Below are 14,975 nucleotides of genomic sequence, written 5' to 3'. Positions count from 1 at the left end.
ATGTCTCTAACAGCCTCAACCTGCTCTGTTACCTTAGGGACACTCCAAGCAGGCATACCCTGCATACCACAGTATGAAAGGCATAGTTTTCTGTTAGCATTGCCCGGCCTTGTTTGGCGAAATGCATCAGGCACGGTCCCTGGGAGCACCTTTAATAAACCTGATTTGAATCTCCTTATTGTCTGCCGATCTTCTTTTGCTCCACGTTGGATTCTTTGGTGGGCCGCTTGCCTTGTTGTTTCATTACAAATTAACATACATGGAGTGGAACGTACCAGAGGAGTTACAGATTTGGTTGTTTATACACACACTAGTCTTTAACCCTTTCAGGACCAAGGGACATATTTGTCCCATAACTTTAAAATCCTATAAATTTTGATTGGGATAGTCTACAGTTCTAAATTTGATATGTACGGATTCCATATGATACTGCCTTTATGTAAACAAACTGGTTCCGACATTAATTCATTAGCGTCGTTGCCAGATTGACGAGAAGATTCACTTGCCACACTGTCCATAAGCCAGAAGTTTGATTTTTTTTAAAAAAAAATAATGATATTTCACAAAAACAATCAATTTTTTGGCATCTGCAAGCCCTTTTTACCATAAAAATGTCGTCAAAACCACAAAAATTGGCCTACGGTCCTGAAAGGGTTAAGCCCGTTACATTAACGGGTGCTAGAGATTCCTCGTCTTCCTCCCTCTCCCTTTCCCCTTCCTGTCCCATCAACCCCCTTGTTTCCCTTTGCACAGTCTCCCTGCTTCATCCGCTCCTTCTCCTGCGCGGGCCACCGGAGCAGAGAGGACTGGGTAGAGGGGGCTGCCAGCCGGGGCCGGCGGAGAGGAACTAGGCGGCTGGAGGAGTAGCAGCAGCCGCTGCCGATTGCAGCCTCTGTCCCTGGATTTGCTAGAGCGGCCTGCAAGGTTCGCTATAGTGGCTGGCGAACCTCAGCAGGCCGCTTTGAAGAGGACCGGCAGTGGGAGGGAGGAGTCGCTGGCACACGCGCTAGCACTAGCGCAGGCGCCATGAGCACTGGCACAGAAGCACAGCTCATGCCACCAGGACGCACGGATTTTCGACAGCGCATGCGCGCTTAGCCTTTTATTATTATTATGGATATGGGTTAAAGTTGGATGACAGAGTGAGACAGTTGAGAGGCGTTGCAAACTTGGTTATTAATATAGACTTATGTTTCGGTTAGTATTGCTGCTTTGCAATGCATTTGAACACTTTTATATACGTACGGAAAGGGTTCCGAGTTAAAGTCCTGGGCAAGTAGGTGGGAAGGGAAGGAAGGGGGGCATTTGTTCAGAGATGTTTGGGGCTTGCATAGAACTAAAATTGTACACTGGCACTGGTATGGTAATCTTTGTTATTTGTTTTGAATTTTATAATAGAAGAAAAAAAAAAAATACAAGTGGAAATAAAGAAGTAAATAAGAAAACGGACAAATAAAAGGGGGCGGGGTATGGGCGGGGCAGGGGTGGGGAATGGGCGGGGCAAGGCTAGGGGGCCCAGTGTACTTGTATGCCTAGGGACCCTCAAAGAATTAATCCTGCCCCGAGTGCATGCATATCTTAAAATGTAGGTGTGTAAACACTAATCCTTCCCCAGCCCTATCCCTGGGGACACCTCCATTCAGTTCAGAACAAATTTATATGCGCATAAATTAGGAGGGATTCTTTCTGCATGACACTGTTCCACCCATATAAATGCCTTTTAAAATGACCCTCTAATTGTTCAGCATTCTGGGCACAGATACAGATACTAATAGCACTTTGAAGGCAGATATTATTACGGTAGTTGTCACAGCTCTACGGTATCACCATGGAGAAAGAGATAACTGTCAATGGAAACCTATTAATACTTAAAGGCAAGGTTATTAACACAGCATTAACTTATTGATTCAGGTGCCTACAATGATAACAGCTTGCCATGGGGAGAGACAATAAACATTAACATGGAGAGAGAAACCAAAGGCTGGTGATTCTTTTAATGGACATAACGCTGACATTGCTGAGGAAGGGGAAAAATACATTTTAGAAGGGTGCTCTTTGTCTGAGATAATGCCATGCAAGTTGAAAATATAGCGTAATAGCTATCCTATGCCAGACGCGATTCACAGAATACTGATAAATGTAACACAATTATGTAAAATAAGAGAAAGTCCAAAAAGTTTATTTAGACATATAGGCCTGGATTCGCTATACCAGGGATGTCAAAGTCCCTCCTCGAGGGCCGCAATCCAGTCAGGTTTTCAGGATTTCCGCAATGAATATGCATGAAATCTATTGGCATACAATGAAAGCAGTGCATGCAAATAGATCTCATGCATATTCGTTGGGGGAAATCCTGAAAACCCGACTGGATTGCGGCCCTCGAGGAGGGGACTTTGACACCCCTGCTCTATACGATGCCGAAACCGGTGTCTGCCAATCACATGACAATCCAGCGATGGCACCGTATACAGAACTGCGCCTCCAGGAAAGATAGGCGCCGGAAATGTAGGCCAGGTTTTCCAGGCCTATATTTCCTGGACCGATCTTTCTTGTGCATCGCACTTATGCGGGTGCTTTAGGCCGCCTCACACCGCTTCTGGTGATAGCCACGTCCACCGTGGCGTTAAGCGACCTAAAGCGCCTACGGAGATGCCATTCCTCTGCCGATTGTTTAGGCGCCAAAAGGCACCTTGAAACTCAGTTAAAAATGTCATCTGAACGGCGTTTCATTGAGCTTAGGAGCATATCGGCGCCGAAAAAATAAAATTAAAAAAAATCAGTGCCAGTTAGAGAGTTCAGATCATCATGCCAACCCGGAAGTGATTTCAAAGGGAGCCAAGGAGAGTAGTTGCTCACGCTGGCAAACCTTTTAAAGAGGTACGGGGGAGCGGGGAAAGGAGGGCATGAGCATAGCGTGGGGGGGGGCAGAGAGGTGCCAGCACCCCACCGAGATGGTGCCTGAAGCAGTTTGCCCCCCCCAACCCCATCTTACCAATTAGTACAAACAGGGCTTTAGATTACTTAAAATGGCTTCAGCTAACTCAACAATAAATACCTACTAACTTTAAGAAGCCTTCTATTGCACTTATCATTTTTTATTACCACATAATAAATATATTTATATCACACTGATTTAAATCACATATTATCAAACCACACTCTCTGTGAACAAATCACACTACACAACTGTTTTCTTTATAAAATAGCTCAACGGGAATACCCCATTGGGCCAGAAAACCTGGACTGGAACAAAGCCTTCTCAGTTCCTTTCAACACCATATTGTCCCGTTTTTTAAAAAAATTATCACACGTTCTCTTGCTGTGTTGCAAATTGTTGCCCCAGTCTCATGTTGCTCAACCACAATGATTATAGTCTATGCTTCCTGCTATCACCGCTGGACTCGACAATCATGTCGCTCAGGCGGCCCAACCCCGGGACTGTGTTTTGCTGGATCAGCGTCTTCAGGGAGCTGCGACCGCTTCAGGTTTTTCACTGAGTTATTTCACCTCGTATAAATGCCAATTCTACAAACAGCAAATGAGAGCTGGACACATTCACACAGACTATCAAGGCAACTGTTGCCTGTTGGCCACATGTCACTATGAAAGTTGCTCAGCCTAAAGACACACCTGCAGTCGTAAAGTGGCAGAAATCATAATGTGCATACCTTCATTAATTCTATATATATAAAATCGGAGGTATGTATGTGTGTATGTATGTGTGTGTGTGTGTATGTGCCGCGATCACGCAAAAACGGCTTGACCGATTTGAACGAAACTTGGTATGCAGATCCCTCACTACCTGGGGTGATATGTTCTGGGGGTCTCGCGGCCCACCTGCACACGTGGGCGGAGCTACAAACAGAACATCAGATTTCACCCATTCATGTCAATGGAAAAAATGTAAAAAGCTGCCATTCTCACAGTAATTCCAACTACCTGGGGTGATATGTTCTGGGGTCTCGCGGCCCACCTGCACACATGGGCGGAGCTACAAACAGAACATCAGATTTCACCCATTCATGTCAATGGGAAAAAAGTAAAAAGCTGCCATTCTCACAGTAATTCAAAAACGGCTTGACCGATTTGAACGAAACTCGGTATGCAGATCCCTCACTACCTGGGGTGATATGTTCTGGGGGTCTCGCGGCCCACCTGCACACATGGGCGGAGCTACAAACAGAAAATTAGATATCACCCATTCATGTCAATGGAAAAAATGTAAACAGCTGCCATTCTCACAGTAAATCAAAACGGCTTGACCGATTTGAACGAAACTTGGTATGCAGATCCCTCACTACCTGGGGTGATATGTTCTGGGGGTCTCTCGGCCCACAACTCTATGTTGCTTGCTCAAGGGTGGGTTCACCCAACAATTTATATGTTCTTGCTCCTGGAGGTGAAACTAAAAATGTTGTTTTTAATCACGTTTTGCGTTAGTTGTATTGTATTCATTTTGTCAAATATTTCACATTATAATTTGAATATTGTACTTTTTATTAAGCTGTAAAACAATAATTTCATTCACCACTTTAAAGTATCTTTATTTGAATCCATTTACAGTGTTATTGCTATAATTAAATACCCGTGCAACGCCGGGGCATCAGCTAGTATAAAATAAAGGAGCAGATGCTAGCTGGGGCAATCATTACAGTCTTAAATTTACTGCATGCATGGAATTTTCTATGGTTTAGTTAGGCATAGAACTAGAGGGGGAGGGGAAAAAGTTGGGTAGGCTTAAGTCCAAGTACTTGAGTAATTTCTCTTTGAAAATTTGTCTAAGCCAATGTCTCTCAAACTGTGTACAACGGGCACAGTGGTGTGCCCCGAAGAGATTCCAGCATTTTACTTTTATTTTCAAAAAATGTCCTTCATAAATATACATTAGAATAGATGACATGTACGTCACGTACGCAAGAGTCTGTCAATGTTATGAGTGTCTGGGTGCACAGACAAGCATAATTCCTTGACATGATTGGTCCTTTACAACTAACGGCAAGTAATCTTATTTTTATTTTTTTAGGAGGTAGTTATCCTAACTTGAGCAACAAAGCAATCAAGGCTTTGTTAGCATTTGGATCTTCTTATCTTTGCAAACTTGGATTTTCAGCTCTGACAGAAATTAAATCGAAAAAAAGAGAACAACTGCATATGGTGGATGATAAAATGTGTGTTTACTTGTCGACTATCGAGCCATGTTTTTAATTAATTTGCACTCAAAAACAAGCACATCCTTCGCATTGATTAATAATTCTATTCTATCTACCTTAGTTTTACCATTGTTACAATTACACATACATAACAAAGAACTTTAAATAAATAACTCTCAAATTTACCCCTCCCCCTTTACAAAACCGTACTGCGGTTTTTAGTGCCAGCTCTGGTGGTAATAGCCCTGATGCTCATAGAATTCCTATGAGCGTCAGAGCTGTTACTGCCACAGCCGGCGCTAAAAACCACACTACAATTTTGTAAGGGGGTGGGGGTAAATTTTTTCCTGATTTTGCAATTTTATAATTTCAGTTATAATGTGCCGTGAAAAACATTTGCTTTATTTAGTGTGCCGGAGCTAAAAAAAGCTTGAGAGACACTGGTCTAAGCTTACATGGCCAAAAGTATCTGCCCACGTGATAGCCTCATTCACTAACTTGTTATCTTGCACTGCTGCATTCAACAAACATTAAATAAGTTAGACTCCATTATGATCAGTGGGAGTTATTTTTTTTAGACAGCTATTTTATGGCAAAGCATGCTCTTACTTGCTAATTTCCTTTCCTTAAATGCCACTAGACCAGTCCAGATGAATGAGGTGTGCTCTAAAGCAGAAGAAGGCAGAGAACATTGACGTTGCAGTGACATCATCACCACCACAGCACAGATCTGGACTGGTCAGCTTATTACTGACAAGGCAGATCTGAAACAACCGAAGAGCCATATAGATTAATCGTATGATTCCACCTCGTGTAACAGCAATATGAAGCCACTGTATGCAGGTACAGGCTGGATCATCTTATAAAACAACCTCATACAACTCGTACAAATCAATTTTGTGGCAGAACATTATAGATCAATAGAATGGACCGTCACTATGGCTCACTTTACTAGAGCAATATCACAGAACGTAAGAACAGATATGCATCTTTCCCCCCCCCCAATTCCCTTTATTGTCCCAATATGAAGAAAAGGGGCCTATGTTGAAGTTACAAAGGTCTTTGGGGAATAGACAAGAAACAGCCGTGAATTCCACCTAAACAGGAGCACGAATGGGGAATTCTCATCTCTTTTTTGTTGTTGTTTCTAAATGTGCATACTGCATGGGTCCCAACATATTTAGGGGGCTGGAGAGACTCTTGAGATAGCCAGTACCAGTTACTGGTAGGAAAGAGAGAAGGGGGGGGGGGTCACTGAGAGCAATACCAGCCTCCCACTGAGAGCAATATCAGGGCTCCCACAGTCTTCGAACATCAGTGTGTGCACCTATGTCTCAAATGCAAAGAAGGATGACTACCATTCCCACTGACAACCGGGCTAGAGTTAAGATTTCTACACCAGTGGCAGTCCACATCACAGCCTGGAACATAACCAACCTTGCTCCCTTCATGGTACTATCGACTGCAAGCACGAACTGAAGTATCACATTGCCCCCAGTGTAGGTCTTGCCAAGACTACTGACCCTTCTCAGCTCAGCTACCTTTGGATCCTACTCACATGGCTGTTTGCCACTAGAACCACCTTAAAGAGCTGCTCTCTTCCAGTGCTGTTGAAAAACACTGCCAGAACAGGAGATAAACTCCCTACGGTCTTCCAACCTAACCTCATTCTCTTGTCACTTTCCCCTTGACCATCAAGTCCAGTCTATCTCCTCTAGATTTTGACTTCCAATATTTTCTTATTCAAAGGACTCTGGCTGCCTACAAACTGCTGCTTTGACTTTTGTTTTAGTTTAAAGATGAGGGAAAAGGCATGGAGAGAAAATTCCTCTCTTCTTTCCTGTCTGGTAGAGTTGTATCCTGGGAGGAGTTGCTGCCTCAGATGACTAAGTCCTAGAAGATGAGGCCTAAGGCCCCTAGCCTTCTCCAGACTCCTGCAGGGCTACCACTTCTCTAAGCAAAGGCCTTCAAGCCAAGGCTTGGGACTGAAAGGGAGGATTCCCTCTGTTCATGAAAAAGGTCCATAGATTGATCCCTGAGAGCTTCTCCAGCCAAAGACTCAATCATGGGGGCTACTGGCCCACAGCTTGTGCCCTAGGAAGTTAGACCTAAAATTTATTCTGCTGCTTCAGTCCACTTGCATCATCCGCTGGCACGTTCCAGGGCTGCATCACTCCTCATTGTGGTGATGACATCACTAAAATGTCAGTGTTTTCTGCTTCCATTTTTAGAACCTATCAGAGTGCTAAGAGATGAAACAGGTTGAAACAGATTTTGAGGCATGTCATAGACGAATGTGCAGCTTCTAGAACTGTGGAAGTGTGAAAGGCCTTTTCTAAATGCAACAGTGTCCACATAGAACACCGAAAGCCTACTAGAAAGATGCCTATTTTATAAACTTTGATCTATAATATTAAATAGATTATTTCCGGCTTTGTGAACACCTGTAACAATCATATATTCTAAATGTGAGTTAGGAAAATGCCTACCCCAGCCAATCAAGATATACCACCAAAAATACTTCCTCTCCGAAAAGAAGGAGATGACCAGGAGGGTGTGCAGGTACAATCCTTCCACGAGTAACCAAAAAAAATTGGCCATGATGCAGTACTGAAAGAAGATCATTGCAGCTTTGCAGCCAACCTGTAAGACATGGGGGAAAAAAAAGAAGAAAATGAAAAGGTCAACCTGAAACTAATTTTCTACTTATATAACTGATCTACTGCACAGTTGCTCTGTAGAACATAATTATCTCCCTATTTATGACAGGGACATCTTCACTAAAACAAAACAAATGGCTGGACTCATGCACAAACACGCAGCAGTGAAAAACACTTTTATTCCAGGCTAGGCAAGATTGCTAATATTCTGCTTCAGACCTCAGTGCCAATGATTCTTCAAGGGGACTGTGTGTGCTTATCCACTGCTCATAATAATATCCGTCGAGGGGGTAATTCTGTAACAGGGTACCAAGGACATCAGACATCCTTGCACCAGCCTTGGAGCCGAACATATCCCTGCAGTTCTGAGGAATATGTTTCTGATTCCAAATGTGCCTCCCCCCCACCTTTGAGTTTGAGATCTACTGAACCATCCCCCCTAAAAATCAACAACCCCAAACTAGAAAGGAAAACCTCCCAGGGCAGCAGGCTGTAAGAGATCACATTTAGAAATATTTTCATGAATTGTTTGTACTTTTGGGTAAAATCAGTATGTCGCAAATTTTTCAAGGTATGGCACAGTAATTTCACGGTACCCAAAAATGCGCGGATGTCCTCCAGCCATGGCCCTGAGCCTATTACCGCCAGGGAGGGGAGGGGATGTTGCAGAAGGAGAGGTGAGGAGGCGCCGGTGAAGAGGAGAGGCATAGGCACTGGCTGACTGACTACAGGATGTGCCTCTTAGTCAGCCGGTGCCTCCCCTCCTCGCTGGCACACTGTTTGCGATACACTGGGTAAAACGGACATGCATGCAAAACAGAAGCAGTCCAACAAAGAAATAAAATACTGCAGGCAGCGTGTCTGTATAGGAAAAAAAATTGTGATTTTTGAAAGTCAGAATTTGGGCGTTTTCACATTGCAGTTTGTTCAAATAGTAAGGAGGCATGTTGGCGGTGTGTTTGGGGAAGGTCCATGGTGGCACAAAAACTAGGATGCTTTTCAGAAATAATGGAATGGGAAGAAACGCCCAAAGCAACAAAGAGTGTTTTATCTAAATCTATTTCAATCACAGCCATGGTTCCTCCGATTGAGCAGGATTCCTATCTCATTTTCCATTGGTTACTGACCACCTCCCACCCCCTTAGAAGTGAAAGTGAAAGTGACAGTGGATACCAGGCTGTATGACAACTTCTGGTGTTACAGCTATTTCTAATAGAGCAGCAAGCAAGTGTAAGCTGTAGCCTATTAGTCCGTGTGGTGAACTTTGAACAACAAGATCTATGTGTAACTCCCATTTTACCTCTTACTTTTGTAGAAATATGAAGGGGTGCTAAAAAATTAGCCCGACCAACTTCCTAAATTCTGAGCATTATTTTGCCACTGCAGCTGAAAAAAGTGTTATTTTGCAAAGTGCCAATTTGCAGAATCATAATGCTATGTTTTCACATTGTTTCAAATCATTGACTGAACTATGTCAATGAAAAGTATGGAAATTTAAAGTGTGGAACACTAAGCCATCATGACGTACCTATTCCTGCAGAAGAAAACTCCAAAGGAAATCCATGAATGTATGATGCAAACACTGAGTGACAAATGCCCACACTCCATAGTGGTGTGCAAATTTTCATCATGGAGATTTTGAGGCCGAAGATGCAGCAAGGTCTGGGAGGAATCAAATGGTTTTAACTCCTGAAATTATTGACCATGTCCATGACCTGATTTTGGCAGATCGGCAAATATCAGCTAAAACAATTGCTGAGACACTACAGATATCCAGGGAACATGTTGGGTGTATAATCCATGAGCAGCTGGGTATGCAGAAGCTGTCAGCCAAGTGGGTGCCAAAATGCATGAATGCTGATGAGAAATGATGTCGATTGGATACTTCCAAGTTGATTTTGCAGCATTTTCAGTGAGCTGGTGCCAACTTTTTCAAACAACCAGTTACTGTTGATGAAACATGGTTACACCACTATGATCCTGAGCCAATACAACAGTCTGTGCAATGGAAGCACACAGATTCTCCAAGGCCAAGGAAATTCAAGACCCAAAAGTCAGCTGGAAAGGTCATGGCCACAGTGTTTTGGGATTAGGAAAGTGTTGTAATAGAAACATGATGGCAGATAAAGGACAAATGGCCTCTCCAGAGTAACCATTATCACTTCCTCTCTCTAAGAGATCCCATGTGTTTATCCCATACTTTCTTGAATTCAGACACAGTCTGTCTCCATCAGCTCTTCTGAGAGATTGTTCCACACATTTACCACCCTTGCAGCAAAAAAGTATTTCCTTAGATTACTCCTGAGCCTCTTAACTTCATCCTATGCCCTCTCATTTCAGAGCTTCCTTTAAAACAAGAGACTCAACTCATGCGCATTTACGCCATATAGGTATTTAAACATCTCTAACTAGAAACAATACTAGCTTGCTGCAGTTATATATCTATTTAAACATCTCTATCATATCTCCCCTCTCCCGCCTTTCCTCCAAAGTATACATATTGGGATTTTTAACTCTGCCCCATATGCCCTATGAAGAAGACCACACACCATTTTGGTAGCCTTCCTCTGGATCAACTCCATCATTTTTATATCTTTTTGAAGGTGCGGTCTCCAGAATTGCACAATATTCTAAATGAGGTCCAACAGAGTTTTATACAGGTGCATCAATGCCTCCTTTTTCCTACTGGCCATACCTCTTCCTATGCACCCTAACATCCTTTTAGCTTTCATTGTCATCTTTTCAACCTGTTTGGCCACCTTAAGATCATCACATACAATCACACCGAAGTCCCGCTCTTCTGTCATGCACATAAGATCTTCACCCCCTAAACTCTACCGTTCCCTCGGGTTTTTACAGCCCAAATGCATGACCTTGCATTTCGTAGCATTAAATTTTAGCTGCCAAATTTCAAACCATTCTTTAAGCTTCGCTAGGTCTTTATTTATGTTATTAATATACCATCTGGGCTGAATAATCTATTGCAGATTTTGGTATCATCTGCAAAGAGGCAAATCTTACCTGACAGTCCTTCAGCAATATCGTATATAAAAATGTTAAAAAGAACAGGCCCAAGAACAGAACCTTGAGGCACCACTGATAACATCCCTTTCCTCAGAGCGACCTCCATTGATCACTACCCTCTGTCGCCTTCCACTCAACCAGTTCCTGACCCAGCTCATCACTTTGGGACACATCCAGAGGGCACTCAGTTTATTTATTTGACATCTGTATGGAGCACTGTGAAAAGCTTTGCTAAAATCTAAATACAACACATTTAGTACACTCCCTCTATCCAATTCTCTGGTCACCCAGTCAAAGAAATTGATCAGATTTATCTGACAAGACCTACTTTTAGTGAATCCATGTTGCCTCTGGCCCTGTAATCCACCGGATTCCAGAAACTTCATCATTCTCTGTTTTAAAAGCGTTTCCATTAATTTGCTTACAACAGAAATCTGACTTACTGGCCTGTAATTCCCTACTTCTTCCTTACTTCCACTTTTGTGGAGAGGGACCACATCCACCCTTTTCCAGTCCTCTGGTTCCATTCCTGACTCTAGAGAAGCATTGAAAAGGTCAGTTACCGGAGCCACCAGAATTTCCCTAAGTTCCTTCAGCACCCTTGGATGTACGCCATCTGGCTCCATTGCTTTGCCTACCATTAATTTAGCTAGCTCCTCATGAACACAGCCCTCTGAAAATCGATCAGGGTCTACCACTCCTCCATCCCTATTTGTGTTTGCCTTCTGCAATCCCGCTCCTGGTGCTTCAGCCGTGAACACAGAACAGAAACATTTGTTAAGCAATTCAGCCTTTTCTTTATCAGCTTCTACATATTTCTCCCCTTCACCTTTGAGTCTCACAATGCCACTTTTGCACTTCTTCCTATCACTGATAGATCTAAAAAATGTTGTCTCTTCCTTTTACCGTGTCAGCTATTTTTTCTTCCATTTGTATCTTTGCTTTCCTGACTATTCGACTAACCTCTCTTAACTTTTCCAGATAATTTTGCCTGCCTTCCTCTATCTGCGATCTTATGTAATTTATGAAAGCTAACTTCGTATTCCTTACCTTCTCAGCTACTACTTTTGAGAACCAAAACAGCTTTCTTTTCCTCTTACTTTTACTTACTTGTCTCACAAAAAGGTTTGTAGCCCTTCCAAGGGGCCAATTAAAGCAGAATATTACTGTAACTTCCCGTGTTGATTAAAGGAGACATTGAAAGAAAAAAAGGGGAGGGAAACTGTGGAAAGTTCTCTTTTTGCAAGACAGTGCACCTGCTCACAAAGCTGACAAAACAATGAATGTTTTGATGCAGTTGGGGGTTTCAGTGCCTAGACCATCCACCCTACTCACCAGATCTTGCTCCATCTGACTATTTTCTGTTTTCAAACCTTAAAAAGAGTTTGAAATGGTGACAATTTTTGAGTGATTCGGAAAGGTTATAGAAACTTCAGACACAAACTACCAAGTGTATTGAACTTAGGGGTGAATATGTGGATTAACTTGTAAGTTTCATGGCTCCACATCATTCCCTTCTTGGTTGGGCTGAGAATTATTCAGTATCCTCTTGTACGTGAGACCTCTTGGAACTCAGAAATACGTACTGTACCTAAATGTATGACACCTTTAAGCGTGACAGCTATTTTGTGGTGAACCTTTAGGTACAGTAGGTTTTTATCTATTCCTGGAGGTCTCACAATAATATCATAAAAGGAAATAAGATGGGATTTGTATCTGGGTCTTGTGGTTTAAGAACATAAGAACAACATACAAGATGGCTGCTTCTGGCTGCTGCTGAGCGGACGCTTCTGATTGCCTCTTGCTTTTCTTTCTCCTGAGATGCTGAAGAAAAGGGGGAAAAGTGTCGGTGGTGCCTCCCGGTGCTTAGAGGTGCCCCCTTCTACTATCGATAATTTTTTCACATGCCGCCAACAAGAGCAACTAGCGTCGGGGAATCGCTCGCTGGGGACGCCATGGCGAACTACCCTTGGACTGGATGTCACTCTGAGGACGCCACCTCTACAGCCGTTGACGTTGGGAGCCAGCTCACCGCGAGACGAGAGTTTACCCGAAGAGGAAGAGATCTCATCTCGAGAGGCCAGTGCATCGGCGGGCTTGCCGACTGAAATATCTGGGAGTGGTTTATTCCTCCTGAACGAATCCACAGCTGGAACATCTGGTGCTATGGAGGAACAAGGCTCTAAGGAAGTAAAACAGTCAAAAGAACAATGTCTAAACAAATATGGAGTTTCCTTTTTGCTGGTTAAACCCCCAGAAGTCACCCTTGAAGCCCTCTGGGATTTGGTGGCAAATTTGGGAAATTCTTTTAATCCCCAAATTGAACATTTAAATAAGGAATTGAAAATTCAGAAGAAAGAAATTAACTCTTTTGTCTCAAGAAATGACTCAAGATATTCAAAAGTATGATAAAGAGTTGATAACTGTTACACATCACGAAGATTTGCTTGTAAGGGATAATTTACATATGAGGAGAAAATTAGAAACCCTTGAGAACAATAGTCAAATTAATAACTTACGCCTTATTAATTTTCTCAGGATTTCCTCAATTTCTCCTCAAGTTATGGTAAACGCTATTTTTGGGAAACTTTGAAGATCCCGGAAAATTCACTACCGCCCCTTACATGGGCTTATTTACCGATTAAATCTCAAGATCCACAAAATAACGAATATAAGAATAGCCTTACTAGGTCAGACTAATGGTCCATCAAGCCCAGTAGCCCATTCTCATGGTGGCCAATCCAGGTCACTAGTACCTGGCCAAAACCCAAGGTGTAGCAATATTCCATGCTACCGATCCAAGACAAGCAGTCAATAACAGACTATGGACTTTTCCTCCAGGAACTCGTCCAAACCTTTCTTAAACCAACTACGCTATCTGCTCTTACCACATCCTCTGGCAACATGTTCCAGATCTTAACTATTCTCTGAGTGAAAAAAATTCCCTCCAATTGGTTTTGAAAGTATTTCCCTGTAACTTCGAGTGTCCCGTGGTCTTTGTAATTTTTGATGGAGTGAAAAAATTATCCACTTGTACTCGTTCTACTCCACTCAGGATTTTGTAGACTTCAATCATATCTCCCCTCAGCCATCTCTTTTCCAAGCTGAAGAGCCCTAACCATTTTAGTCTTTCCTTATACGAGAGGAGTTCCATCCCCTTTACCATCTTGGTCGCTCTTCGTTGAACCTTTTCTAGTGCCACTATATCTTTCTTGCGATAAGGAGACCAGAATTGAACGCAATACTCCAGATGAGGTCGCACCATGGAGCGATACAGGGGCATTATAACATTCTTAGTCTTGCTAACCATCCCTTTTCTAATAATTCCTAGCATCCTGTTTGCTTTTTTGGCTGCCGCAGCACATTGGGCAGAAGATTTCATCGTATTGTCTACGATGACAGCAAGATCTTTATCCTTATCCTTCCGTATGAAGTAAGGCTGAATAAATTGCAGCTGTACTCACTTGAAGAACGAAGAGAGAGAGGGGACATGATTGAGACATTTAAATATATCACGGGTCGTATCGAGGTGGAAGAGGATATCTTTCGTCTTATGGGACCTTCGTCCACCAGAGGGCATCCGCTGAAAATTAGGGGAGGGAAATTTCATGGTGACTCCAGAAAGTATTTCTTCACTGAGAGGGTGGTCGATCATTGGAATGAACTCCCATGGCAGGTGATTGAGGCCAACAGCGTGGAAGATTTCAAAAATAAATGGGATATTCATGTGGGATCTCTAATGAGGTAAGGGCAGGAGGTTGGTAAGCAAACTCATGGGGGAAGGGTCACTGGAGTGGGCAGACTTGATGGGCTTTGGCCCTTTTCTGCCGTCATTTTTCTATGTTTCTATGTTTAAGTTTCAAGTTTATTAATAAATTTGATAAATCGCCTATTAGAATCACTAAGCGATGTACAAAATCAAAAATAGAGTATAATAAAAGAAACAAACATTTATCAAAGTTCTTTCGTCAAAAACAAACATGAGTTGGGAGGGAAAGGATAAAAGTTACAATTTTCAGTTGGGGTAGAAGAAATGGGAAAAAACAAAAGGATAAGGGGAAGTAAACCACAGCATAATTTGGAATCTCGCTGAACATTTAAATATTAAAAGCATCTTTAAATAAATAAGATTTTAAAAGTT

General features: G+C 42.6%; 1 protein-coding gene across 2 annotated transcripts in view; it reads right to left on the bottom strand.

Annotated features, from left to right (window-relative positions):
- VIPR1 (vasoactive intestinal peptide receptor 1) overlaps positions 1 to 14,975 on the bottom strand; it is a 418,060-nt gene that overhangs the window by 52,335 nt on the left and 350,750 nt on the right. For both annotated transcript variants that reach the window (XR_004538192.1, XM_033931776.1), the window contains exon 7: positions 7,640 to 7,793. Coding sequence is in view for 1 of the 2 variants with exons in the window: in XM_033931776.1 (XP_033787667.1) it covers positions 7,640 to 7,793 (154 nt within the window). In the remaining variant the exon portion in view is untranslated. The remainder of the gene's footprint in view (positions 1 to 7,639; positions 7,794 to 14,975) is intronic.

Source organism: Geotrypetes seraphini, chromosome 2 (assembly GCF_902459505.1).
Source record: "Geotrypetes seraphini chromosome 2, aGeoSer1.1, whole genome shotgun sequence".
Taxonomy (NCBI): Eukaryota; Metazoa; Chordata; class Amphibia; order Gymnophiona; family Dermophiidae; genus Geotrypetes; species Geotrypetes seraphini.
Note: the sequence above shows the minus strand (reverse complement) of the source record. Positions and strands in the feature narration are given on the sequence as shown.